At 48.1% G+C, this 25,103-nt stretch overlaps 2 protein-coding genes across 2 annotated transcripts in view; one reads left to right on the forward strand and one right to left on the reverse strand.

The window, feature by feature from the left end:
* The first annotated feature begins 207 nt into the window (after window positions 1–207).
* LOC311310978 (T-complex protein 11-like X-linked protein 1) lies at window positions 208–5,452 on the forward strand. Its single transcript, XM_084440582.1, has 10 exons — window positions 208–288; window positions 410–493; window positions 769–901; window positions 1,013–1,133; window positions 1,868–2,088; window positions 2,526–2,662; window positions 2,999–3,189; window positions 3,376–3,557; window positions 4,327–4,499; window positions 5,029–5,452. Exons 2-10 carry the CDS (start codon window positions 415–417, stop codon window positions 5,256–5,258), a joined length of 1,467 nt encoding a protein of 488 aa, XP_084296708.1. The 5' UTR covers window positions 208–288; window positions 410–414; the 3' UTR covers window positions 5,259–5,452.
* A 3,271-nt stretch (window positions 5,453–8,723) lies between these two features.
* Window positions 8,724–25,103, reverse strand: part of anks1ab (ankyrin repeat and sterile alpha motif domain containing 1Ab) — a gene marked incomplete at its 3' end in the record, with an annotated part of 37,535 nt that continues 21,155 nt past the window's right edge. The window contains exons 4-15 of the mRNA XM_084441331.1: window positions 19,395–19,493; window positions 17,394–17,540; window positions 15,625–15,732; window positions 14,495–14,665; window positions 13,317–13,454; window positions 12,979–13,050; window positions 12,780–12,863; window positions 12,192–12,329; window positions 11,585–11,761; window positions 10,428–10,526; window positions 9,206–9,303; window positions 8,724–9,009 (exon numbers count right to left, since the gene is read on the reverse strand). Coding sequence (XP_084297457.1) covers window positions 8,724–9,009; window positions 9,206–9,303; window positions 10,428–10,526; window positions 11,585–11,761; window positions 12,192–12,329; window positions 12,780–12,863; window positions 12,979–13,050; window positions 13,317–13,454; window positions 14,495–14,665; window positions 15,625–15,732; window positions 17,394–17,540; window positions 19,395–19,493 — 1,617 coding nt within the window. The remainder of the gene's footprint in view (window positions 9,010–9,205; window positions 9,304–10,427; window positions 10,527–11,584; window positions 11,762–12,191; window positions 12,330–12,779; window positions 12,864–12,978; window positions 13,051–13,316; window positions 13,455–14,494; window positions 14,666–15,624; window positions 15,733–17,393; window positions 17,541–19,394; window positions 19,494–25,103) is intronic.

Below are 25,103 nucleotides of genomic sequence, written 5' to 3' on the forward strand. Positions count from 1 at the left end.
GTTGGGATTTTTACATTCGCTCATCGATTCGTTCTCAAAGCTCTAGCTTAAAATATCGGTGTGGTGCAGATAATCGAATTTTAAAATGTCCAACCGTGAAGTGGTTTGGTCGGATTTTGAACTTGAGAGCGCTGACGTAACAACTGTAGCAAAGTCAATTCACAAGCGTTTCGATCATCGCCGTTACAGCCGTAGGTAGTAGATTTTTGGCTTCTGTGCATAAATTAATTTCTGCTCTCAGATTAGGCTACTTAGAAGCGTTTCGTTTATTTAAAACCAAACGTGTTGGTAAGTAGGCTAAGCCATTGTTAAATTAAAGGATTTACCAAAAGTAGGCTAATCAACAGTAATGATATTTTGTTGGCCTATATAGGCTACACCGATGTTAACCAACTTCTAATCAATGTAGTTGCAATGCCGAATGCAAGCAAAGAAGAGACTGGAGACGCACCCATGGATGTGCCATGTCTCCAGAAACTGGACTCCCCTACAGGTAAATTATTGTATTCGTATTTACCGGTATGTGTTATGTTATGTGATATGTTATGTATGTGATATGTTATGTATACGTATTTATGTCATGTTATGTATACCGGTATGTGATATGTTAGCAACAGCTTTAACATGATGATGGTAGGCTACTTGCTTGCGTGCAGGAAGCTCACTTCAATTCATTCTTGCCTCTCTCTCTCTCTCTCTCTCTCTCCTCTCTCTCCCTCCTCTCTCTCTCTCTCTACACCCCCCTCCCCTCTCTCCCTCCCTTCGCAGGAAGCCCCACCAAAGGAGCCCCGATATCAGACGTGATAGAGTTGGAGAACTGTGTGTCTAATCTTAGCCTGGCTCATGAGATTGTGGTGAACAGAGACTTCTGCTTCAGACAGAGCAGCCCGCCCAGAGACAGGTGCGAGAGAAGCTACAGAAGACACCTGCTATGTAATCAACACCATCAAAATCATTATTTACTGTAATTTAATTAATTAATTAAAATTCACTTTCAACCGCATTCCTACAGCTTGGAGGGCAGGGTGACGGAGATGGTTCACCGTGCATTCTGGGACATTCTTCGGGAGCAGCTAGCCAGGAGCCCGCCAGACTATACCCACGCTGTCACCCTGTTACAGGAGCTGAAGACTGTAAGTATGATCACGTTAAACCAAGGAGGTTATAATATGGTATAGATTAACATTACAATAATTTAGCAGATACTTTTATCCAAAGCGTCTTACTTTAATTGAATTTACGTAGGTAGTCAGTGAACCACTACTCGCCAGAACTTACAAGTGCATCTCCTTTCTAAACAAGACTAAGAGCATACGCTAGTGCTAAGGTCAAAGTGCAAGATACAAATACAATAGGTACTTAAGATGAAGGATCGTGGTAGTACTTCTTGAAGAGGTGAGTTTTGAGCTCATGGCGAAAGATGGGCAGTGACTCTGCTGTCCTGACTTAAACCCTTCAAGGTCTCTCCTCAACATCATGCTCAGTCAAAACGTTTGTGTCACAGTGTCTCATTTTGAATTCAGCTCCTGATGAAGGTCAGTGTAGATATTCACAGGTGTAAACATCCACAATGAAGTGAGGGGCGAATTGGAGATTTCACTGATTGTCGTGTGTGTGTGCGTGCATTTGTGTGTGTGTGTGTGCATGCATTTGTGTGTGTGTGTGTTTGTGCGTGTGCGTACGTGTTTTGTGTGTGTGTGTGTTTGTGCGTATTTATGTGTGTATGTATGTTTGTGTGTGTGTGTATGTATGTTTGTGTGTGTGTGTGTGCATGCGTGTGTGTATGTTTGTGTGTGTGCGTGCATGTGTGTGTATGTATGTGCATGTATGTTTGTATGTATGTGTGTGTGTGTGTGCGCGCGGGCAGACCCTGCTGTCCCTGCTGCTGCCCGGTCACGTGAGGCTGCGAGCCCAGCTGGAGGAGGTTCTGGACCTGGTTCTGATCCGCCAGCAGGCCGAACACGGGGCGCTGGACTTGCCCAGGCTGGCTGGCTACATCATCAGCACCATGGGCTCCCTGTGCGCCCCGGTCCGCGACCCCGAGATCAGGGCACTGCGCGGGCTCTCCGACCCGGTGGACATCCTCCGGTAAGAGACGGGTGTGGGGAAGAACACGCCACTGTGTGGAGCTCCGTTTACTCAAGCTCTTCGCCTACAGTAGGACCGCAGTGCAGTTTGGGTATAAGCATAAACCAAAGATGGAGTATGAAATCTATTAGTCAGAAGTCACTCTCTATGAAAGTCTGGCATCGCGAGACTGGAAATCTATTAGAAATAACCATACATTTCTATGTGACTTTGACAGTATTACTGTAGAAACGGTCACACTGTTTAATGGGAGACCTCATAATAATCACAGTTATTTATCTTTGATAATGTCCCAAATCAACCATGCTCTTCGATGCTCGAGGGCACCGTGCTCCTGTGCTAATCTCTTAAATTAAACTCCTTGGTTCGAACTCGGGGAGATCTTCCATGGTGTTCCTGTCCTGATCCCTTTAATGAGACTCCTCATCCCATCTCAGGGAGAGCTTCCGTGTCCTGGGCCTGATGAAGACGGACATGGTGAACTTCACCGTGCAGAGCCTGAGGCCCCAGCTCCGGCAGCAGGCCGTCCAGTACGAGCGCGCCAAGTTCCAGCAGATCCTGGACAAGCAGCCGGGTGAGCAAGGGACTGGAGTAAACACTCCATCAACATCCTCAAGTCAGCTAATCTCTGAGACTTAATACTCCATAAACTCCAGTCAGTTATAAAGTCAGTCCTCCGAGAAGAAAGAATGGGTTCAGGAACACTTGTATATAAGATAATATATATAAGTATAATATTACAGCTTATACAGTAAGCTAAACAGTTATAATATAGTCAGATTTTGTTAGCCAAAGCTAAATAAACTAGCCAAGCAAACACATGTACTTTCAAGCTAGCTAAGCAAACTAATGAAATATAGTATCCCTTTCTTTAAATTCTTAAAAAAAAAATAATCAACCCACTCTCTAGCCTCCCTGGACCGTACCACTGCATGGCTCTGCGGGGCAGCCCAAGATGAGATGTCAGCTGCTGCTCCATCCGGGCCTGAGGGGATCTCCCCCCATCCTCCTCCTCATGGTCCGGTCAGCCCCACAGCGGTCCTCAACAGAGCCTACCTGGCCCTCCTCACCTGGGACCCACAGAACCAGAACTACCCCGAGGTACAGGTTCTCTCCCTTCACAGACACAAAGATATGAACAGAGTTAAGAGTTCATATGGTGTAGTAGTTGTACAGAGAAAAGAAGGCTACAGAGATGACCAGGTATTTCCCTCATAGGGGTGATTTCAAATGGTCTCTCTCTCTCCCTCTCTACCCCCACTTCTCTTCGATGCACCCCCCCCCCAGATGGTTCTGATGGACCGAGCCCGCTTGGACGCACTGGGTCAGAGGCTGAACCTGTTGGTTCTGGAGGCTGCAGTACTGCTGTTGACCACCACACAGTGTGGGGGCACTGTTTTTTCCCTGCCTGGGTTTGTAGGTAAACTCAAGCAGACCATCACTGCCTTACTGGAGGGCAGTCACAGCAGGTAAGAGGAGATGAGGTCATGTGTTCTGGCTGTCTCTGGGAGCAGGTAATGGATAACAGAGCAAGTGGTGGATCGGACTGTCTTTGCAAGTATGATCGGTAACACTTTATTTGAAGGGGTGTGCATAAGACTAACATGACCCTCATGACACTCATAACCATGACATGACACATGAAGGAATCTTACGATATGGAAATATGTTAGTGTGCACACACAAACGTGCACAAAACAGCCTCGGTCATAGTGCACTCACACAAATGCGACCATGCTAAATTTGATCTCAAATACTCAAAAAATAATAATGGTCGCATATGGAAGCATTTTGGTCGCAGTCTAGAGCATTGTTGTGGGCATGATTTGTGTGTGGGCTTGTTTTGCCCCACACACAACCGCACAAAAACTGTCATGTCAGTCTTATGCCTTCCCCTTCAAAAAAAGTGTTACAGACTGATCTTAGCTCCAGTATTAGTACACTGAATAAAGGTGCTATCTGGAATCTTAGGTTCTGTCTAGAACCTTTTTTTCCAGAGGGTTCTTCTATTGGGTAGAAGTGGTTCCATAGCACATTTTTGGAATGCTGCTAAGCTCTTTCTCAGGATTCAAGAGAAGAAACCAATGAGCAGTTCCGGGATCTGGTTTTGACAGTTACCGCTCTCCATGTTCTGCCTTGCCTTGGGAGATCCATAATCCCTTATCCTGTCCAGATTCCATTCCTCCTGAATGTACTGCACTGTATAGTCTTAACTGTCTCTCTCTGCGGTGAACCTAGGGACTTTGACCTGCAGGGGGCGCTGCTGGGCCTGGGAGAGCAGGTCCTGGAGCAGGTGAGGGAGGCCGTGGTCTCCCTCGGGGGGGCGCCACCGAGCCAGGACAGCCTGGAGCTTCTGAAGGGACAGATCCTAGACCTGGGGAAGGACAACAACCCCATACGCACACTTATAGGTGGGTTATAATGACAATTACAAGACCCGAGGAGTCTTTGATCAACCACACAGTGACACACACATGTACACACAGGTGAGAGGTGACAACACACACATAACTTTGGGGGTCGCCGGTGGAATTTGTCTTCTAAATTTCTCCCATCTAAGCTGTCGTCCTCCAGGGGCAACCAGGTCAGTGGCACCCATGGAGCTTAGCTTATCATTTATATTTTTGTTATATCCTGTAAATTCTTATATCTAGAATTGTATTTTACAAGCATCTGTATCTGGTGTTCTAAAGCGGCTTTAGCATCGAGTAAATGCCAGGAAGCTTCAAACTGAACGTTTCTGTTGGTTGTGTCGACTGTGTCAGGTACATGTGAGCCAGATGGGAAATGCAGCAGCAGACTGACTTCTCTCTCTCTCTCTCTCTCTCTCATTTTCCCTCCCTCTCCCTCCCCATCCTTCTCTGCCTCTCCGTCCATCTCTCTCTCTCCCTCTTTTCCTCCTTCTCTCCCTCCTCCCCTCTCTGCCTCCCTCCCACTCAGGAGAGAGGGTACGGGGCTACCTGCGGGCCACGCTGGAGGCCAGCCCCTCTCAGAGGAGTCCGCCCCCCCCAGCCCTCCTGCTGCTGGGGGCGGAGCTCGCCGAGCTGACCGCGGCCCTCGGCGGGATCCTCCACTTCAACCGCGCCGTCTTCGGCCCCTTCTACGCCCCCATCCTCCGCGGGCTGCTGTTGCCGCAGGGGGAGGCCGAGATGGGGGAGGATTCGCGCTAGACCCCCCCCCACCGGAGACTCATTTGAGGCTACACCCCTGCCACCCCCAACCCGACCTGGAGGTCTGGAAACTCATCTCACCAGCATAAGCTGCATTCTGACTTTGAATACAAAGAGAGTGTTCTGAGTGTACTGTAGATATTATTAAGACTGTAGGAGAATGTAAATAGAACTAATATGCCACATAAAAACTAAGACAAAAAAAATGAAATTGCATATTCACAGGCCGTGATAAGTGGAATATATTTTCATAAATTTGCCATCATATTTAGATTATTTATCATACAGTATATTACAATGCTCCAAGGAAAACGTTGCAAATTAACTGTTATAAAACATTAGTTTTTTGTTTTGTTTGTTTGCAAGTATTTTAATAAGTACTTTGTTCTTTTCTATTTTGAGGAGTTGGGTTTATATGTACGTACGTTAGCAAATGATGTGTATGACTGAGTAGATTATGTAAAACAAAGCATTTACCAAAGATAGTAAGCACTTTTGAAGAAACGCCAAATAAACTTATACTATAATCTTTCAAGACTGTATGCATTGTCATTCCAAATACGAAAGTCAATGTTATTTATAAATTAAATTTAAAAAAACACCAATACAATACATTAAGGGAGATTTTTTTTCATTTAATTTCATGTATATATTGCTTTGAAATCTGAAACAGTATCACATTATTATCATTGACAAACCCCACTCTGTCCACAAACATGGGCAAAGCATTGGTATGCTGGTACAGTAGTTTTACACTTTTATTACATTTCTTCATTGACCCTTTTATTAATGATCCTCACAGTTGCCATATCTCTGCAATAGACCTGAATCAGTAGACACGCTCGGGGAAGGTCCAACAGTCCACCTTTATGTGATCTATACATTACAGTACCTACATTAACAAGGGTGGAGGAAGAGACAGCCAGGGTGGGGCTGAGCTCGCTTGACCTTTCAGACTGACCTTTCTCCAGACAGAGAGGCAAGGCCCTGGTCAGCTGACCGATTCAGACAGCTAGGCTACCTTCCTCTCCTCTCTTTATAGTGATGTCTAACAGGGGAGGGGGGTTAAGAAGGGTGACATCGAGTGGTGACCTCAGGAACAAACCAGCTCTGGTTGTCTGCGTGCATCTCTCTTCCTCTCCAGACAGTGCCCCCTCCCTCTCTCTCTCTCTCCACTTACACACACACTCTCAGCGGCTGCTCGCCCCTCTTATCACAGCCGGGTGTCCGGGAACTTGAACGCTGGAGTGAGCTACACAGAGGAGACAGTGATGTTAAAAGACGGAAACATGCACAGCGATAAATCATGCCACCACAAGAGAGTTAGCTTCAAACAGCCTCGGCTGTCTCGCAAAACAGTAAGGCTTTTATTCATACGCATCCAAAATACCAGGGCATGTTTAGTGTGGCGTTGCAGAACACATGAGGCAGACAAAACACACACAGATAAGAGTGCAACGGGAAATGACGGTGGCGGATCATGTGGGTGAGATGAGGTGGTGTGTGCTGCGCAACGAAAAGACGACTTAACACAAAAAAGCTAGCAATGACGAAGAAAATACAGCAACAGGGAACAGACGCCGCCACAGAATATCGGGACCTCGGCTGGCTGGAGGCGTCACGGGGACGAAGCACACGCGCCCGCTGCTAGAACATCATGCTTCAGTGGTCGAGTACAGCTAGCTACATTTAGCAGTCAGAACGTAGCGGCAATGACACACAGCTACAAAACACACAGAAACACAGGGAGACCAGACCACAGCTGTGACGGTATAAGTGTGATTCTCCAGTCAGACCAGCAGACATGCTGACAGACACCAGAACACAGAACAGAGCAAGCGGGGCGCACAGACAGGTAGACACTCCAGGTACCTGTAGACTCGGGATCCTCGGCGTTGGTCACAGCGAGAGAAAACCACTAACGCGGAGATCTGAACGCGGATCGGTGTTGACACTGGACGGGCTCAGGGGAAACTCGCTCGCAGGCTAAATCAACGTGACATGGCCTGAACTTAGCTCCCATCAGATGATCAGATGCTACTTAAGGAGACCTGCAGCACTTAGTGCCTTGGCTCATATGAATACACCTCCCCCTACGCACGCACGCATGCACACACACACACACACACCTTTTCTGTGAAGTGCATTGTGTTGTGTGTATGAAATGTGCTTTATAAATATAATATATTTGAAATATAATTGATTGATTGACTGACTGACTGATTGATTGATCGATTGATACATACTGCAGGGTCAGATGAATACATTTCATTTGGGTATATTTTTTCATTGAATACTGCAATGTTCTACAATTCTACGACCCATCATGTCATTGATTTTTTGTTTTTTCTAAACATTATTTTGCTTTTTTCCTTTTAAACAAAGGGATAGTGCCAAGTTTTATCAGTGTCTCTGATCACAGTCTCAGTGGCTACTACAGTAGCATGAACTCAAACCCCCACACACACACACACACACACACTGCCCAGTAACAGTGCAGGGTCAGGCCAGAGGCTGAGCCACGTGACCCAGAGACCTGGGTCACCCCTCTCATGACATTATCCATGGGCACAGGACGTCTGTGGGTCTGGTCACAGCGGGGGGGCGGGGCGTGCAGACAGGTAGCCAGGGAGGCCACGCGGACTTTGAGATAGGAGGGGGTAAGATTACTGGATTACAGACAGATAGATTCATAGATGGCTGGATTGACTGGTTGAAGTAAGGCTAAGTTTACTAGTGGAGCATTGGCAAGCTGTTACTCGTGTGTGTGTGTGTGTGTGTGTGTGTGTGTGTGTGCGTGTGTGTGTGTGTGTGTGTGAGCTCGGACACACAGGGTGTAAATGGTTCAGTTATTGGTCAATTTCAAACGGAGAGGGGAGAGTCACTGGCAATCCATTACAGTTTGACTAAAAAGAGTAGAAAAAGAGTTTGTCGTCGTTCGTATGTCTGATATTTCAGTCCATCTGGCATCCCATGCAAATGAAGCCCAGTATGGGAGGTGCCTCTCTCTCGTCACAGCGCCTCACAGTGGTAGATGCCTGGTAAGACAGGACAAGCTACAGATGGGGAAAGAAAAAAAAAGTGTAACTTGCCTGAGGGGTGGGAAAAAAGAGAAAAGAACAAAGCAATAAAAATCTGTCAAAAAAAAGATGTAATTCCTTTTGGAAAGGAAGAGGCAATCGTTCAGCCTCTTGTCAAGGGTGTTGTTGGTTGGTTGGTTGGCTGGTTGGTGTGGAGAGCAGAGTGGAAACATGGCTTGTTTAGTACTTGGCCACAGTGGTTGCCCCACTTTGCATGTGGACCAAAATACTGGAAGGAATTATCCCAAGAGATCTAGTTCCTTTGGCGATTCACAAAAGAGGACGTTACTGTCGAGGGTATTTGACTTCAAACAACAACCAAAACATGCTGATAGGAGCCGGTGAAAAACTAAGTAGCTAAGAGGGAAAAAAAAAAAAAAAAAGTTTATCTTCGATGATACGATCGGGGATTGGATGCAGATGCAGGTAGTCGGGCGGGGAAGCAGGAGGAGGAGGAGGCGGTTTGGCTGAGAGAGGGGGACGAGGCGAGGCCGTTGGGGTCCAGGTCCATCCAGGCCGGGGGACCCTGTCCGTGATGACAGCGGGAGGGGCTGGGGGGGGGCTGGCGGGGGGCGAACGGTCGGGGGTCACGGGACAGCCGTGCGGCGGTGGTGGTGGGGGGGGGGGCTTTCAGAGAGCAGGAGGACGGAGGGCGGAGGCGGGGGTCAAGGCTGGAGGGGACCGGGGGCGGGGCCTCAGGGACGCTACCATCACAGTGAGAAGGCACGGACGGGGCTAGTGTGTGTGAGACAGAGAGAGAGAGAGATGGAGAGGGGTGGAGGGGGACTAAGGTCTAGGGACCGGGGGCAGGGTGGTACTAGCTGCGGGTGGGTGGGGGCGGGGCCTCAGAATATGGTGGTCTCGTACTTGGTGCTGACAGGGCGCCTGTTGGTGTCCCTCGGGTCGAAGAGCCAGGTGGTGCTTCCCAGGGACTGCATGTCTGCGTCCGCCTCCAGGGGGTCGATCTGCCGAGGGGGGAGGGAGGGAGGGGGGAGGGCGAGAGGAGGGCGTGAGACCGCGGGGAGTGGGAGAGGCCAGCGCGCGCCACACCTTCCTCGCTGCTGACCAGTACTCATGTGGACCCCGAGGCTCCGCCCCCAGGAATCAGAGCCACCGAGGCTCCGCCCCCCAGGAATCAGAGCCACTGAGGCTCCGCCCCCCAGGAATCAGAGCCACCGAGGCTCCGCCCCCCAGGAATCAGAGACGCAGAGGCTCCGCCCACAGCATGGAGATGATGGGGGAGCAGGATGCTGACAGGCCTGGCTAGCGGCGTTCCATCACACCACATGGCACCATCTGTCTGCGGCTAGAACCGGAACACTGCTAATGATGGGAAAAACCGCTCCGTACGGAGCCTGAACACGTGACTCTTATCCCCAAGGTCATCCGCACTCCATGGCCTCTCTCCACGTGTGAGAAGTCAGCCGTCAACAGCGTTAACTACCAAGATAAGCGCGCTGCTACGCCATCGCAACCATTACTCATCATAGGATTAGAATGCCGTCTAACGGCAAGAGCTACCCATGATTCAACCAATTCAAAGGTCTCAATTGGAATGGATCACACCAGAAATCCCTTTCGACCGTAGACCAACTAAATCATTCCACCATGTAGCCTGGCATCCAAAACACCAGATTCAGTTGGTGTAAACTAATCCCAGATCTTGAATATAGATGAGGAGCGGCATTCATCAAATCACTTTGAACACCTTGCTGTGCTGCTTCTGCATGTGTAGCATGACCTAGCCGGCAGCACTACGACCCATCCATCAACCTCGCGCACGTTAGCTTCAGGGTATGTCCCCCCCCCCCCCCCCAGCAGAGTAAAAGAGCAATACAAGAGATCAACAACTGACACTGTAGCTTATCTGAAAACAAGCTAAAATGGAATGACAATGAGAACACAGTGTATGTCGCGACAGAGCAGAGAAAATCAATAGCACTATGAAATAACGGTTAAAACGACAACACAGGAATGGATGCACGGCACAAAGCGAGGCAGGCAGACAGGATGAGGGGAGGGGTGAAGAGGCGGAGCTGAGGGTGGTCGGGTGACGGGGGGATGATTAGAGGAAAGGAAAAAGGAGGACCTGGACTCCAGGGCTAACTGAGTGCAACGGGAGGAAGGAGGGGCGGTGGGTGGTGCACGTGTGACAGTAACAGCAGCGGCACTCTAGCAGAGGTGCACCCTGGGAAACGGGAGGACCAAGAAGACAAGAACAAAGAGAAGTTAAACAGGGAAAGAGAAGAAAGAGAGAGATTATAGAGGCATTGAACTGACCACAGCCAAGCAGAAATATGATATTGATCAAGCCATCGCCCTTATGACATTAGATTATTGTCAGATGGTGCAGCTCTTCCTATACGGAAGGTTTGAAGCGGACGGGTCTATAAATTAAACTCGGCACCTTAACTGCGCTTGGCGGGCTGTCATGAACACGGGAGGCGAGATTAGCCTTCATAAAGAAATATGTCTTTAATCAGGATCAATCGTACAATCTAAGAAAAAAAACGGTGTGCTCGTGGACTAGATTAAAAGATGATGAACACAAATACAGCACAGTCCTTCGCAAAAGAACAACCACTGTCCAAGTTGAATTCATGCACAGAGGCGATCGTACATTGTGTTCAGGCGCAGGAGCGGTGATATAACCTGGTGATTGGTGAGCGTAAACAGGCTCGGCTGTGCTGTGACGCGCGCCGGAGGCGGAACCTCTCCCTCTCTCTCGGGCGGCGGGGATCGCCGAGCGCTCGCCATTATACGGATTCTGATAGGTCGATGCGTCAGTACACAGCCCGGGGGCTTGCGCAAACATTTGCCCAACACTCTTAATCAATACGCTGGTGGAACCGAGGAGGAGGGCCGGACACCGGCAGGGGATCGCCCCCACCCCCCCTCCCCTGGCGTCCCAGAGGAAATCACATCCTGCTTTATAAAGCTAGAAATAACACTATTATTCATTCATCACAATTCAGGGCGGAGAGTAGCGAGTCATCACTTTTGCCACTGACTGCAAATCGTCTCCCTTTGTGTGAGAGCGATAAGACCAGCGGCCGGCTCAGGGTCACCGGGTTTGAGCGTGGTTTTATCAATGGTGTGCATGCACACATGCGCGTATGCACACACACACACGCGCTCATGCATAATTTCATGTCTATATACAGCCCTAGAATGAAGGCACCCACTGATATGCACGCACGCACGCACGCACACACACACACGCACACACGGTTGCTTGGTACTCACTGTTGATCTCCTCATGCTGCTCCAGGATTGTGACACGGGCCGACTGGCTTTGGTCTCGATGACCTCTGACCCCAGGGGGGCCGGGGGGATGTACTGCCTGGCCCGGGCCTGCAGAGCGATCTGATAGGCTACCTCAAACGCCTGTCCCAGCGTGAGGATGATCTCATAGGTCTGCGTCTGTTGAGGAGGCGGGGACACAGAGTCAAGAGGACACTCGCAACCTCCCAGCAGGAAAGCGATAGTGATTTGGATGAGGCCATTATATTGTGCTTTGCTCTTCCCTGAATCCCTGACTAGCAGGAGCTCCTTGTTAATGAAGAAATGTAATTAGTCAGGAAATAATCATCCATATCTCACTCAGCAGGAAAATCCATATTTCCTTACCAGACCCAGTATCTCAACAACGTTTGATCAATTACATCAGTCAGATTCGGATTACTCGAAAAGTCATTTCCTAGAACTTTTCATAATGAATTAAGATTCTGCGGCCCTATTCATGTTTACGTATTTGATAACAGGGTCCTCTTCTGTAGTGTGTGTGTGTGTGTGTGTGCGTGTGTGTGTGTGTGTGCGCGCGTGTGTGTGCGGAACGTCGATCGGAACTCACCACTTCCACGGTGCTGAACACGTGACAGAAGTGATGTCCGCTCTTCAGGTCCTTGGTGATGTAGGCGAAGGTGCAGAGGTCGTCCGGGTCCTGCGCCGCGCACGAAATGTTCCTGATCTCGTGTTCCGCTACGATGGTCTGGAGGAGGGGGGGGGGGGGGAGTCAGCCAATCACAGCACAGACCGCAAATTGCTTTTCAATCAAAGGAAGAAAAGAGCGTTGTTCCCTACTGAATACTCCGGGGACGCACGGGGGAGGAGAGCGGTTATGAGAGGGACCAGCGAAGGCAGCAGGATCCTTTATATTGCTTTCATTACGGTGTTAATTACAGTCATTTAGCAGACGCTTTTATCCAAAGCGACTCACGGGAAGTGCATTCAACGTAGGCAGTCAAGTGGTATTACTCACCAGGTCTCATAAGTACACCTCCCTTTAAACAAAACGCTTAAGAGCCTGATCTATGATTCAGACTGACAATGCACAGACAATCGGAGTCCACTGCAAACTGCTTCACCCTGATGACGACGATGATGACGATGATGATGATGATGATGATGAACTCATCAGGTCTCTCTCTGTCCCTCTTACCTTGGTGGCTGCGTCAATGAACCTGACTCCTTTATAGGTGATGGACAGGATCACGACAGGACCTTTCTTTGAGTCCTTTGATTTCTGGAAAACAAGTGGAAATGACAAAGGAATACGTAGGTTCAGCAGAGTCCTTTGATCTATTTATAAATAAAATGATTGGCTGCCAGTCTGCGCCTAGAAGAGTCAGGTGACAGACCCTGATCTTTGCACAGGCTTCTTGGGTGGACTCAATCCCTCGTAGATCCCTGATGACCATAGATCCCAGATACTGGAAGAAGAATCATAAACAACATGGCCACAACATCCGCGCTTTAACACAACACACAAGCTCTGGCATAGAAGACCTTCAAGAGGCTTTGGCGAATTCGCAAGGGCGATATCGACTGCCGGTTTAATATCCGAGTTGAATTAAATGATCATAAAAGTCAGGAAGTTAGGAAGTTCCCAAAGTTACATTGAACCGCGAGCTACAGCACGACCTCCTGCTGATGTTAACAGGCAGAGAGATAACTGGAGCAGCTGAAGGTGACCTACGCTGGCCTCGTAGCCGCAGGACTCCAGGACGAGCTTCTCCGGCTGGTGGTGCCAGCTGGACACGGTGGCGTAGGTGGCGGACTGGCTGGGCGGCCGCAGGGTCAGACGTGGCTCTCTGTGACGGTCGCTCTGTCTGTCCTGGGAGAGACGCGGCGCGCCGACGTTAATAACAATATTCATTACAGAAACTAAAGGCGGGGTCTTTAATCAACTGCACGGTGGTGACATGCAATTACAGTTCACACACACGTGAGCGGCGACACAGCACACAACACACACGCACGCACACACACACCAATACAGGTGGAATTTGTCCTCTGTATTTTTCCCCATCTAAGCTGTCCTCCTCCAGGGGCAGCGGGCAGCTTTGTCAGTGGCGCCCAGGGACCAAGTCCAAGTGCTCAGTCCAGGTCCTGGTCAGGGACAGGACTGAAGACCATCTGTTCTTCTGCATGTTTTTCACATTGGGGTTCACATTGGGGGAGGAAACCCTTGTGAACACGGGGAGAACATGCAAACTCCGCACAGAAAAGCCTGGGAGATATAGAACCCCACCTGGGTACCCGACAACCCTGCATGGGGAGAACATTCACCCAGTGCTAACAGCGTCCCAAGCGGGAATCGAACCCAGGACCTTCTTGCTGTGAGGCTAAATACTACGGCACTGTGCCGCTCGTTAGACATACAAACAGGAGACCCACAGCAGAGAGACATGAGAAACATACACACACACACACACAGACACACGCAAACACACACACACACACACACACACACACACACACACACACACACTAACCGGTAAAACCGACCACGGAGATACACACACACACATGCGCTAACCGGTAATACTAACCACGGAGATACACACACACACACGCACTAACCGGTAATACAGTACTAACCACGGAGATACACACACGCGCGCGCTAACCGGTAATACTAACCACGGAGATACACACACACACACACACACACGCACTAACCGGTAATACAGTACTAACCACGGAGATACACACACGCGCGCGCTAACCGGTAATACTAACCACGGAGATACACACACACACACACACACACACACAAACACGCGCGCGCTAACCGGTAATACTAACCACGGAGATACACACACACACATACACACACAGACACACGCGTGCGCTCTAACCGGTAATACTAACCACGGAGCGCGGCCTCTCACTGTAGGAGCGTAGTGACACGCTGCAGTCCTGGTCCAGGCCCCGCCTCCTGCGCCCTGACTCGGCCAGGGGGAGGAGCATGTCCATGGAGCGACTGGTGTAGGGGTCCACCTGGCTGAGGGGTGACGGGCCCTGGGACAGCAGGTCCTGGAACTGTCACACACACGCACGCACACAGACAGACCCACACACACACACACGCACAGACACACACGCACAGAGACACATACACACACATATACACGCACAGACGCACACACACACACACACACAGACACATAGACACACACATATACACACACACAGGCAGGCCCGCACACACACAAACAAACACACATGCACCAGACAAACACACACACAAAGACACTTGCGTGCACACACACACACACACACACTATTCAGTGATTGGACTGTCACTGTCTATGGTTCTCCACCGAGCCGGCCTTTATCACAGCTGTATCGAGCCTCATCCACAGACAAAAGATTCTGCTGCATTGAAATCCTCTCTATTCAGGACTAAAGACTCATCCATGTCTCAGACACAATGTAGACATACTATTACAACACAGACATAATTAAACTACACCGACATGATACAGAATTAACTATATAGGTCTCAGCATTTCATTATACGTAGTATACATATTGTACCTTGTACATTATGACAAATAAACCTTGAACCTTTGACTAATAGAACAGTATGGTAATACAGTTGAGTGTGTCAGACGGGCAGGTATCCTTATTTAGTATTTATCTTTTCTTTATCTATACAGAGAGAACGATAACGACAGTATCATGATATCTATAGCAATCATGACAAAAATAAAATAATGCGATCACTTAAAATGCATCTTTAAATTTACGTCGCGCCAATGTTTATTTTATCTTCAAAACATCAGAAATGTGTATATAGGCATATTAAAATCACCTGGGCGCATTTCAGGGTTTTCAAAGGTAATTTTCCTCATTGAATTTCCTCCACACAATACATCATGGCTGGATTATTTACATGATGATTGTAGTATTTTCATTTTAAAAATACCATGATTATCTCAAGCATGCTATATGACAGCCCGTCAGGCAGTGTGCTGTGAGAGTTAGGGGGCTCTGACCCTGATCTGGGTCAGGCGCTGGGACTTGGTGGGCGCCTCCTCGTACGGACGCTCGGCCAGAGAGGCGATGATCCTCTTCCTGTGTCCCAGAGGGCCGATCTTCAGGACCTGCGGAGAGAGAGGCGGTCACCGTCACACGACCGATACCCACCAGCTGTGTTTGCAGAGGAACACAGCTGCTAATACCCATGCAGGTGGTACCAAAACAAATAAACACACACACACACACACACACACACACACACACACACAGACACCAATAAAAATACAGGTGGTGCCAATACACATAAACACACACACACACACACACACACACATATATATATGCACACACACAGATGCCAATAATAATACAGGTGGTGCCAATACACATAAACACACACAACACACACACACACACACACAGACGCCAATAATAATACAGGTGGTGCCAAAACACATAAACACACACGCACACACGAACACGCACCTGCACACGCCACTTTAAGTTAAAAGACAACATTCACACACTGTTGGAGTTGGCGGCTCAGAGCTAGAGGCAAACAGAATGAACCCTCATCAATAATTCATCTCCCCAATCTGTTTTGCCATAAGCTCTTAGCACCACCCTGTCTCTGCTAGCCGCCCCCACACTCCATAATTCACCAACAGAACCGCGCCTGGTCCCAGGCTGACCATTTCAAACTATGAATAGATGGCCGGCACTCATGTAGGACCAGGTTGATTGCTTCATTGGCAGGCAGAACAGGATGTGACCAACGCACGGAGAGCGTAGAGACACTTCACGAGTGGCTCACGGAAGCAACGGGCGCCGCTCCACCGGACCAGAATTCAACTCAGCCTGGGCCGCCTCGTTCACTCCCTGCCGGGTGATCGTGAGAGCCATGCGTGACCTCGTAACCATAACTCACAGAGGGCAGCGCTTTATTTTGAGCGCCCCCCCGCACCCGCCCCCCAGATGGCTCTGCAGATGCTCAACTAACGATCAATAAACCTTCAGTTAACCATCCACTAGTCTGGAGTCCAGCGCCACTAAACATGGGCAGTGGGGCGGAGCCAGCAGCTGCACACCTCAGCGGCTTGTGAACATCATTTTATCGTGAGAAAAGAAGAGGAGGGGCAGAGAAAGAGAGAGGAAAAGAGAGAGGTGCAAGGGAAGAATCTGTAACACTTAATTTTGAGGTTTCCCTCATCAAGACTACATGTGTCAAAACATTCAACTAAACTTTTATAAAATGAGTAGCTCAAATCAAGCAATGTTATTGGACGTCTGAAATAGTCAACTCAGGACTGAATGAAAAACTAATTTAGGTAATACACTTGTGAAGTGAGAGTTAACGTGGGAGAAAGTCCAAGTAAATCGCAGATATGCTACCGACAGCTCGCTAGAGTGCAGGGCTTGTCAGCCATACTTGAAAAGTGGAAATCTGCGCTCAGTGACCAATCAGAGGCCTAATCAGCCTCTCCGCACAGCCCACTATCTGCGCGGGCCAATCAGCATCCGGTTGAAAATCAGACCGGAGTCTCATTGGTGTCCACGAGTATCATAGCTTGTTTCCAGAAGTTCTTGCCGTCGCGAGAGCTTCTGGGTACTCAGAATAACTATCCACTAACCCTGAAGCCGTGGGTGGTTAATTGACAGTGCATAGCTGACGAGCATCTGTAGACTACTGATAGAGCCCCTCGAAATAGCGTGACCCAAATATACGACTGTTAAATGTGTCTCAGTGTCTGAAACATGTCTCTGGGCTTATGAAGGTGTCTCTCACGTTGACAATCTCCAGCTCCCAGAGGTTCTTCACACAGTCCAGGGTGCGGTAGCCACTGGACAGGAAGTTGGGCAGGTACTCCTGCAGGCTCAGCACATCCAGCCAAGAGGAGAGAGACGTGCTGCCATCACACCCCAGGGCCTTCACCTGGAGGAGAGAGAGAGAGGGAGATAAATGGACTGCACTTATATAGCGCTTTTCCACCTTAGCAGCACTCAAAGCGCTTTACAATGGCCTCTCATTCACCCATTCACACACACACCAATGGTGGCAGCTGCCATGCAAGGTGCTAACCTGCTCATTGGGAGCAATTTGGGGTTAGGTGTCTCGCTCAAGGACACTTCGACATGTGGACAGTTGGAGCTGGGATTCGAACCACTGACCCTTCGATCACTGAACGACCCGCTCTACCAACTGAGCTACAGCCGCCCCACAGAGAGAGAGACAGAGAGAGAGTGAGAGAGAGAGAGAGAGAGAGAGAGAGAGAGAGAGAGAGAGAGAGAGAGAGAGAGAGAGAGAGAGAGAGAGAGAGAGAGAGAGAGAGAGAGAGAGAGAGAGAGAGAGAGAGAGAGAGAGAGAGAGAGAGGTTTCCCTCATCAAGACTGTATGTCAAAACATTCAACTCAACTTTTATAAAATTCCTTCACAATTCAGTATCACTCCACATCTGAGAAACAAAAAAGTTAGCCTATGTCACTCTGTTGTATATCATACAAATGAATGTGATTAAATAGCCAAATAATGAAATCAACGCTAGACTGTAATACGCTAGCTGCTATGTATACGGAGCATTGCAACCGCCTCAACCTCTCAGGTTCTACCCGCTAGAGTCCGACAGGCTCCTCAACGCCAGGAACCGCATCAAGGTCACAGATGAGGTCGTCTTGCCCACCATCAACTAGTACAGGCAGCCAGGAGTGACTATTTTATTTAACATTATTATTTATTAATAAAAAAATATTTAAATTGGAGTGTGTCCATTACGTCCATATTGCCATACTTGGTGATCGTTTTATAAAAATAATAGCTCCAATTATAAAAGCAATGGTTAGAATTAGGGGTTGGGGGTGAATAATTAAGCAAAAGCTCACTTCATGCCCAGGGTATATGATTATCATATCACAGCTAAGGGACCCTGAGCTTCACATCAAGCCGAACTGCGCCCCTTAGCTGTGATATAATAACCATATACCACGGCCTGTCTTGAGCTATCATTATCATGCTTAATTATTCAGTAGCTCCAAACCCCTAATTCTAACCATAACCAGGTGCTGCACATGACAGCATCCCTACATCACCTGCAGGTAGGCAACTCCATGGCTGTGTTCATAGATGAGAGAGGGAGATTTCCCTCTGAAAGCTTTATTGATCCTTAAATGAGAGACATTCATACACTGATAATACTGTCCTTCGTTAGCCTGCCGTCGTCATCCTGATCACGAGCTCAAATTCTGCTCTCCACGGATCAGTCCGGACTTCTCCCCGGTCACATTTCCAGAAATTACAAAATAACCAGGCCAATCAGGGACTGCGTTTTAACTGCTGTTCTGCCCCCCCAGGGGGGACGCAGTCCCTGGTTGGTTTCTGTAGTTGATACGTGAAAACGAAATACAAGCCGCAGGTAAAAAAAGCCTTCTGAAGCAATGAGCGGAAATGTTAACTTTAGAATAAACATAGCCTTAAGTGCAGTTATTGCAGAAATAGACTCAATAACAATGATTAAAAAAGAACAAGAGTATGCACTAGCAGAGTTTCTCGGAGTAAAAGTCATTTTTGCCATTCTGACGAATGGATTCAACAAAAGTTTTGTAACACTGTCTGATGGATTAGTCTGTCAAGGCAAGTACTCCCACCCCCTGAAGTGGTTCTGGACGGCTAGCAGTCCAGACTGTATCGCAAAAGGGATTCTTTTTTTGTGAGGAAGTCTGGCTTCCAGGCTTGTCATTCGTGACCAGACGTAGTCTTGCATGCCGTGATCTGGGTAGGATTGAGGTGACCGACCTTGGGAAGGTTCCTTGCTGCATGGAGGATTTTTTTTCTGTGTCCCGGGTCAGTGATGCCCAGGTCTCTGAGGTCGTGGTCCTCCATCACGTTACTGCCCTGCACACACACATACATGGGCATGCATAAGTACACAAGCACACAGAGATATCCCTGTTGTTGTACATTAAGACGAACATTTCCACATCCCCCACAGCATGCATATTGTACACTGTAATGTCTCGATGCTGTTATAATCAAACATGCGCACGAGTGTGCACACACGCACACACACACACACACACACACACACACACTCATAATCTACACAAGTTTTATATCCTCACAGTGCCTCCAGCGCAGTGGAAGGACATTGGAGTCAAGTAAATTGTGCATGCCAAAAATAATCAATCTGTTCTGACGGAGCTGCAAAGCAAGACCCATCAAAAGTGAGATGCACTGAGACATTTTACCATGCAGGAGGTATTGCAGGACGGTGTATTGGAGTGTAGCCAAATTAGGTCACACAAACACTCTGATTTTTCCAGCACCTAAACCAAATTTTGAGTGACGACAACACATTCTCATCTTTCCGAGTGTTGCTATTCATACACTAAGTGGGTCCTGCTGCTTCATCGTCGCATTCGGGTTTATTGGGAAGCTTTAAGCGTGAAGATACAGGAAGAGCCTCTACAAATGTGGAGCTAAGTGTTTTTTCCCAGGGGGACTGCTGCAGATTGTTTCTTCCTAGCTGAGATTGTTGAAAAGGTAGGTACTGTAGTCTCTCCTGAGGCTGCTCTCTCTCCGCCTGTCTCTCCGCTCAGCTCTGCAGCTGATGCTACGCGGCACAGATGGGATCCTCTGATTACACACTGATCACCGGCAGAATCAAGTCCTGAACAAAGCCGAGTGTGACGTCAGCAGAGGACCGAAATAGAACCATACGCCGTCGGACGGAGAAGCGAACTCATTTCGAACTCGTTTTTTACTCGCATCAAGTCATTCTGACCTATCAAAAGTACTAGAAATGGTGCTCAGAGAGCAGAGACCTCCTGAATGCATTTCAGGGGGCAGAGCAGTGCACTCTGGGCTCTCCCCCCGCACACACCATGTCTCACACAGGTAGCTGGCTTCGTTCTACGTTTTGTTTTCATTTTGTGTAATCCTAGTCCACAAAATGACTGAAGGTGAATGGGTGTCTGTATTTGGCCGGCTCTGTGGCGCCCCCCTCAGGTCACAGCCGGCAGGGGGGCAGTGCGGTGCATTCTGGACTTTCCCCTCGCACACCCCAGTCCAAACCCGTGTCTCTAGCACCCTCACACAGAAAGCTGGCTTCGTTCTAACTTTTCATTTGTGGATCCAGCCTGTGATTCAGATCTGCTCCAAATTTTAATGGGTTCTAAGGTGACCCATGATACACCCCTTCACCGAGTTTCATAAAAATTGGTTTGGTAGTTTTTGCGTAATCATAGTCCAAAGAATGAGTGGAAGTGAATGGGAAGTCCGGCTGTGTTTGGGCGGTCCGTGGACCTGACCTGTGATTCGGATCCATTCCAAAATTTAAGGGGCTGTAGGTTGGCCCATGCTACACCCCTCCACCGAGTTTCATGAAAACCGGTCTGGTAGTTTTTGCGTAATCCTGGTTAAAAAAATGAATGGAGGTGAATGGCCGGCCGTGTTTGGGCGGCCCGTGGACCTGATCCGTGATTCAGTTCTGCTCCAAAGTTTAACGGATTCTAAGTTGGACCATGCTACCAAGTTTCGTGAAGTTCGGTCCAGTGGTTTTTGTGTAATCCTGCTAACAGACAAACACACTCACGTGCACACATGCACGCCAGCGGAAACATTACCTCTTGCCCTGCGCTGTCGCGCTGTCGCTGGGGTGGAGGTACTAATCAGGTGATAGGATAATATCTATCTTAACTCCATCTATGAGAAGCAGCCACGTTAACTGTCAATATTTTTCCAACCGCCTCTACCTATACCAAAGGGTACAAGATCAGACTTTCTGCATTAAGTCTTGTGATGATCATAACTTGACTGTAGAAGAAGCCTACAAACCAACATTCTAAACAAGAGGACCCACCTGTGGTGGGTCACAAGTTACACCCATCGAAAGAGACGGGGACTGACAGTTTCCGTTTAGACGGCCGAGGCACACAAAGCGGTAATCATCGTCGGGAGATGAGGAGAACGGGCACACAGCTGTACATTATTCATCTCCCGTCAACGCCGTGTTCTGGAGCAATCAGGACACGCAGTGATGCCTGCGGAGTACATGTGAGCCCCTGCTCTCGCTCGGCATGTCTGCGACCAACACACCGCTCATATCTACAGCTGGGACTCTGTTGGCGCTGTAGAGACCTTTATAAGGCCACTGTTTGTGCCCCTAAAGTGAGATATCCCTATTTTTGGAGGCATGTCTCTATGAACAGACGTGGTAGAGAAAAGTGTGAGGACACGCTCTTATTTTTTCATGCGGAGGGCGTTCACTTCTCCCCCCAAAATGGTGTATTTCTATTTGATGCAGTGGCTATAGTGGGCCTGGATGCAGTGCAGACAGTGGTGGGTTCGAAACCTACCTCACACAATATTATGATAGTGTATCTAGCATCTACCGTTGTGACAGAGGACTGGGGGTCCAGAGGGGACAGAGGACTGGGGGTCCAGAGGGGACAGAGGACTGGGGGTCCAGAGGGGACAGAGGACTGGAGGTCCAGAGGGGACAGAGGACTGGAGGTACAGAGGGGACAGAGGACTGGAGGTCCAGAGGGGACAGAGGACTGGAGGTACAGAGGGGACAGAGGACTGGAGGTCCAGAGGGGACAGAGGACTGGAGGTCCAGAGGGGACAGAGGACTGGAGGTACAGAGGGGACAGAGGACTGGAGGTCCAGAGGGGACAGAGGACTGGAGGTCCAGAGGGGACACGACGCTGTTCAGGGCTGGTCGGTGGCCGCGGTGGTCAGAGCAGGAGCCGCTCTCCCTCCATTGGAGGAGACTGATAACGTTCGTCTCTCTGAGGACAATGGGGATGTTTGGCATTCTGCGCTCCCCAACGGACCTTATCTAAGGGAAAATTGTGTTTCTATTTCAGGCTGAAAGAAACCTACTGTATTACTGAGCCTATGGCAGAGAGAGCAGGGCAGTACATGAGAGGATAGCTGTAAAAAGGATACTCTCAAATCTGTCCTGTCCTATTATTTGAAGGAGAACAGACGTGGACACAAACAAAAGCCACCCCAGGGTCCAGGGTGATTGTGGCCGTGTTCATTAGCTACTGTAGCCACATCCTGGGCAGTGAGTCTCTGTGACCCACCTTATCCTCTGGGCTTCTTCAGAGCAGAGTTACTGTCTAAAGGACTTCTTCTGGATTGATCTGACAATGAAGTAATGGGATCCATATGTCATCTTACAGTAATTTCTTACTGTAATAATCAGCACTTTGGTCAACCTTGGTTGTTTTAAATGTGTGCTTAAGCCTACTACATAACTAACAAAGTGCCATGTTTAAGACAGTCTAAAATCAGGTCGGTAGGCTGAATTTTGTCCATATTGATAGAATATACATGTTGTGTTGTTTTAAATGTGCTTTATAAATAAAATGTTGGTTGAGTTGAGTTGAGTAATAGTAGTATTGCTGTAACAATACTGATAGCCAACTATGCTACTATTAACTAACTGGCTCTGACCTTAACCCTACTGTGGATACTGTACTGTACCTACAGTACATAACTATTAGCTAGCCAAACCTGTGGCCTACAAACTGCCCCACAGACAGCATTCCCTCTCGCCTCTTCAGGGAAGTTTTTGACTCAGTCGGAGATAGTGTTCTGCTATTGGTCAACAGCCTCAGCTCAGGATGTGTCCCTGTTGCCTTCAAACACGCTGTGGTGCAACCTTTAATCAAAAAGAAAAATCTTGACCCCTCCACTCTCTCAAACTTTAGGCCCATATCTCAGCTACCTTTCCTATCTAAGGTTCTGGAGCGAGTAGTCTATACCCAGCTGCAGTCGTTCTTAGCCAAGTATAACATCCAGTTCCAGTCTGGCTTCAAACCGAGACACAGCACTGAAACAGCCCTGCTTTAGTTTTTTGATCCTCCCATACTCCCTCCCAGACTTTAAATCCTCTCTAAAAACCTAACTTTTCTCCCTGGCGTTTTAACCAGTCTGTGCTCAAGTCTTGTTTATGTTCAATGTCTGTATTGTTTGCTGAAATGTTTGTTGAGAGATGTTTTTACCTAGGACCCAGCTTTGTACAGCACTTTGTTCGACTGCTGTCGTTTTAAACATGCTTTATAAATACATTTTGATTTGAAAAATAGTAGGCTATGAAAGCCTAAAGATGGAAGCAGCACTCACGTCTCTTTTAAAGTTAAAAAAGCCTTTATTTGGGCATGGTGGCTTTGCTCAGCCCTGCGCGGTCGGCTTTTGGCCTTCTCAGGGGTATCTGAGCAAACAAACATTTCATACGTTTTTAAACAATACAGCCTGTGGCCCAGTTTTTACATTTTGATTTGATTTTGATTTGAAAGCTAGTCATATTGTACATAATATTAGCCTACTGTGCAAGTAGCTAGCTAGACCTAGATATAGATATTAGCCTACTACGGAACTATTAACTAGCCAGAACTAGCCATACTGTGGATAATATTAGCCTACGGCGCGACTATTAGCTAGCCAGACCTAGCCATGGCCAACTGTGGATAAAACTGGTACATTACATTAGTCATTTAGCAGACGCTTTTGTCCAAAGCGACTTACAATAATTGCATTTAACATAGGTAGTCAGTGCACCACTACTCGCCAGAACTCACAAGCGCATCTCCTTTCTAAACAAGTGTTATCTAGTGCTAAAGTCTAGGAGCAAGACTAGCAAAATACAAATACAATAGATGCTTAAGAGGAAATATCCGAGAAGTACTTCTTGAAGAGGCGAGTTTGGGGATGAGTTTGGGGATGAAAGATGGGAGTACTTGACCAAGGCCTGGAGGTAGAAGCGAACTGTTACTTTCATTTCCCTGTAGGCTAGTACCAGAGTTTTAATGTGGATGCCAGCTACAACAAGGAGCCATTGTAGATAACAGATGTTGTGTGGTTGAACACCAGGCAAGCTGAAGCTTTCTGGAGAAGCTCCAGGAGTTTAACACTTTTTCCACATTTTGTTATGCTACAGCCTCGTTCCAAAATTGATTACATTTATTTTTTCTTAAAATTCTACACACAATACCCCATAATAATAAGTTATTTTTTTGCATATTTAAACACACTAAATAAAATGTACTCCTATAGGCTACAACTTTCTGTCCTTAATAGTCTTTTGAACAAATACACTCAGTAAATATTTTCCCAAGTAGTGATGCACACATGATTAAATGGGATGACAATATGTGCAAGATCAAGTTATACTATCTTCTCTGGAAGTGTGAGTATTAAAAGGGTTAGTGTTGGGATGTGTGACACACCATGGTGACACCGTTTTGCATGCATCTGAATTCCTGATTTATGTTCACGCACATGCATTTCTACTTCCACTGCTTTTCTACACATCTCTTGAATTCCCATCATCCTCTCGTCTCATTGGCTCTCTCCTGACCCGCCTCTTCAGGTCCACCCAGACAACTGCTGCTGATGGATACCGGCTGGATGAAACCGGCTGATGACGACGACCTGGACCTCGACCCCCACTAAAGCCATGGGCTCCTCTGTCTGCTGCTGCCCACAGGGCCC

Source organism: Borostomias antarcticus (genome assembly GCF_949987555.1).
Source record: "Borostomias antarcticus genome assembly, chromosome: 7".
NCBI lineage: Eukaryota > Metazoa > Chordata > Actinopteri > Stomiiformes > Stomiidae > Borostomias > Borostomias antarcticus.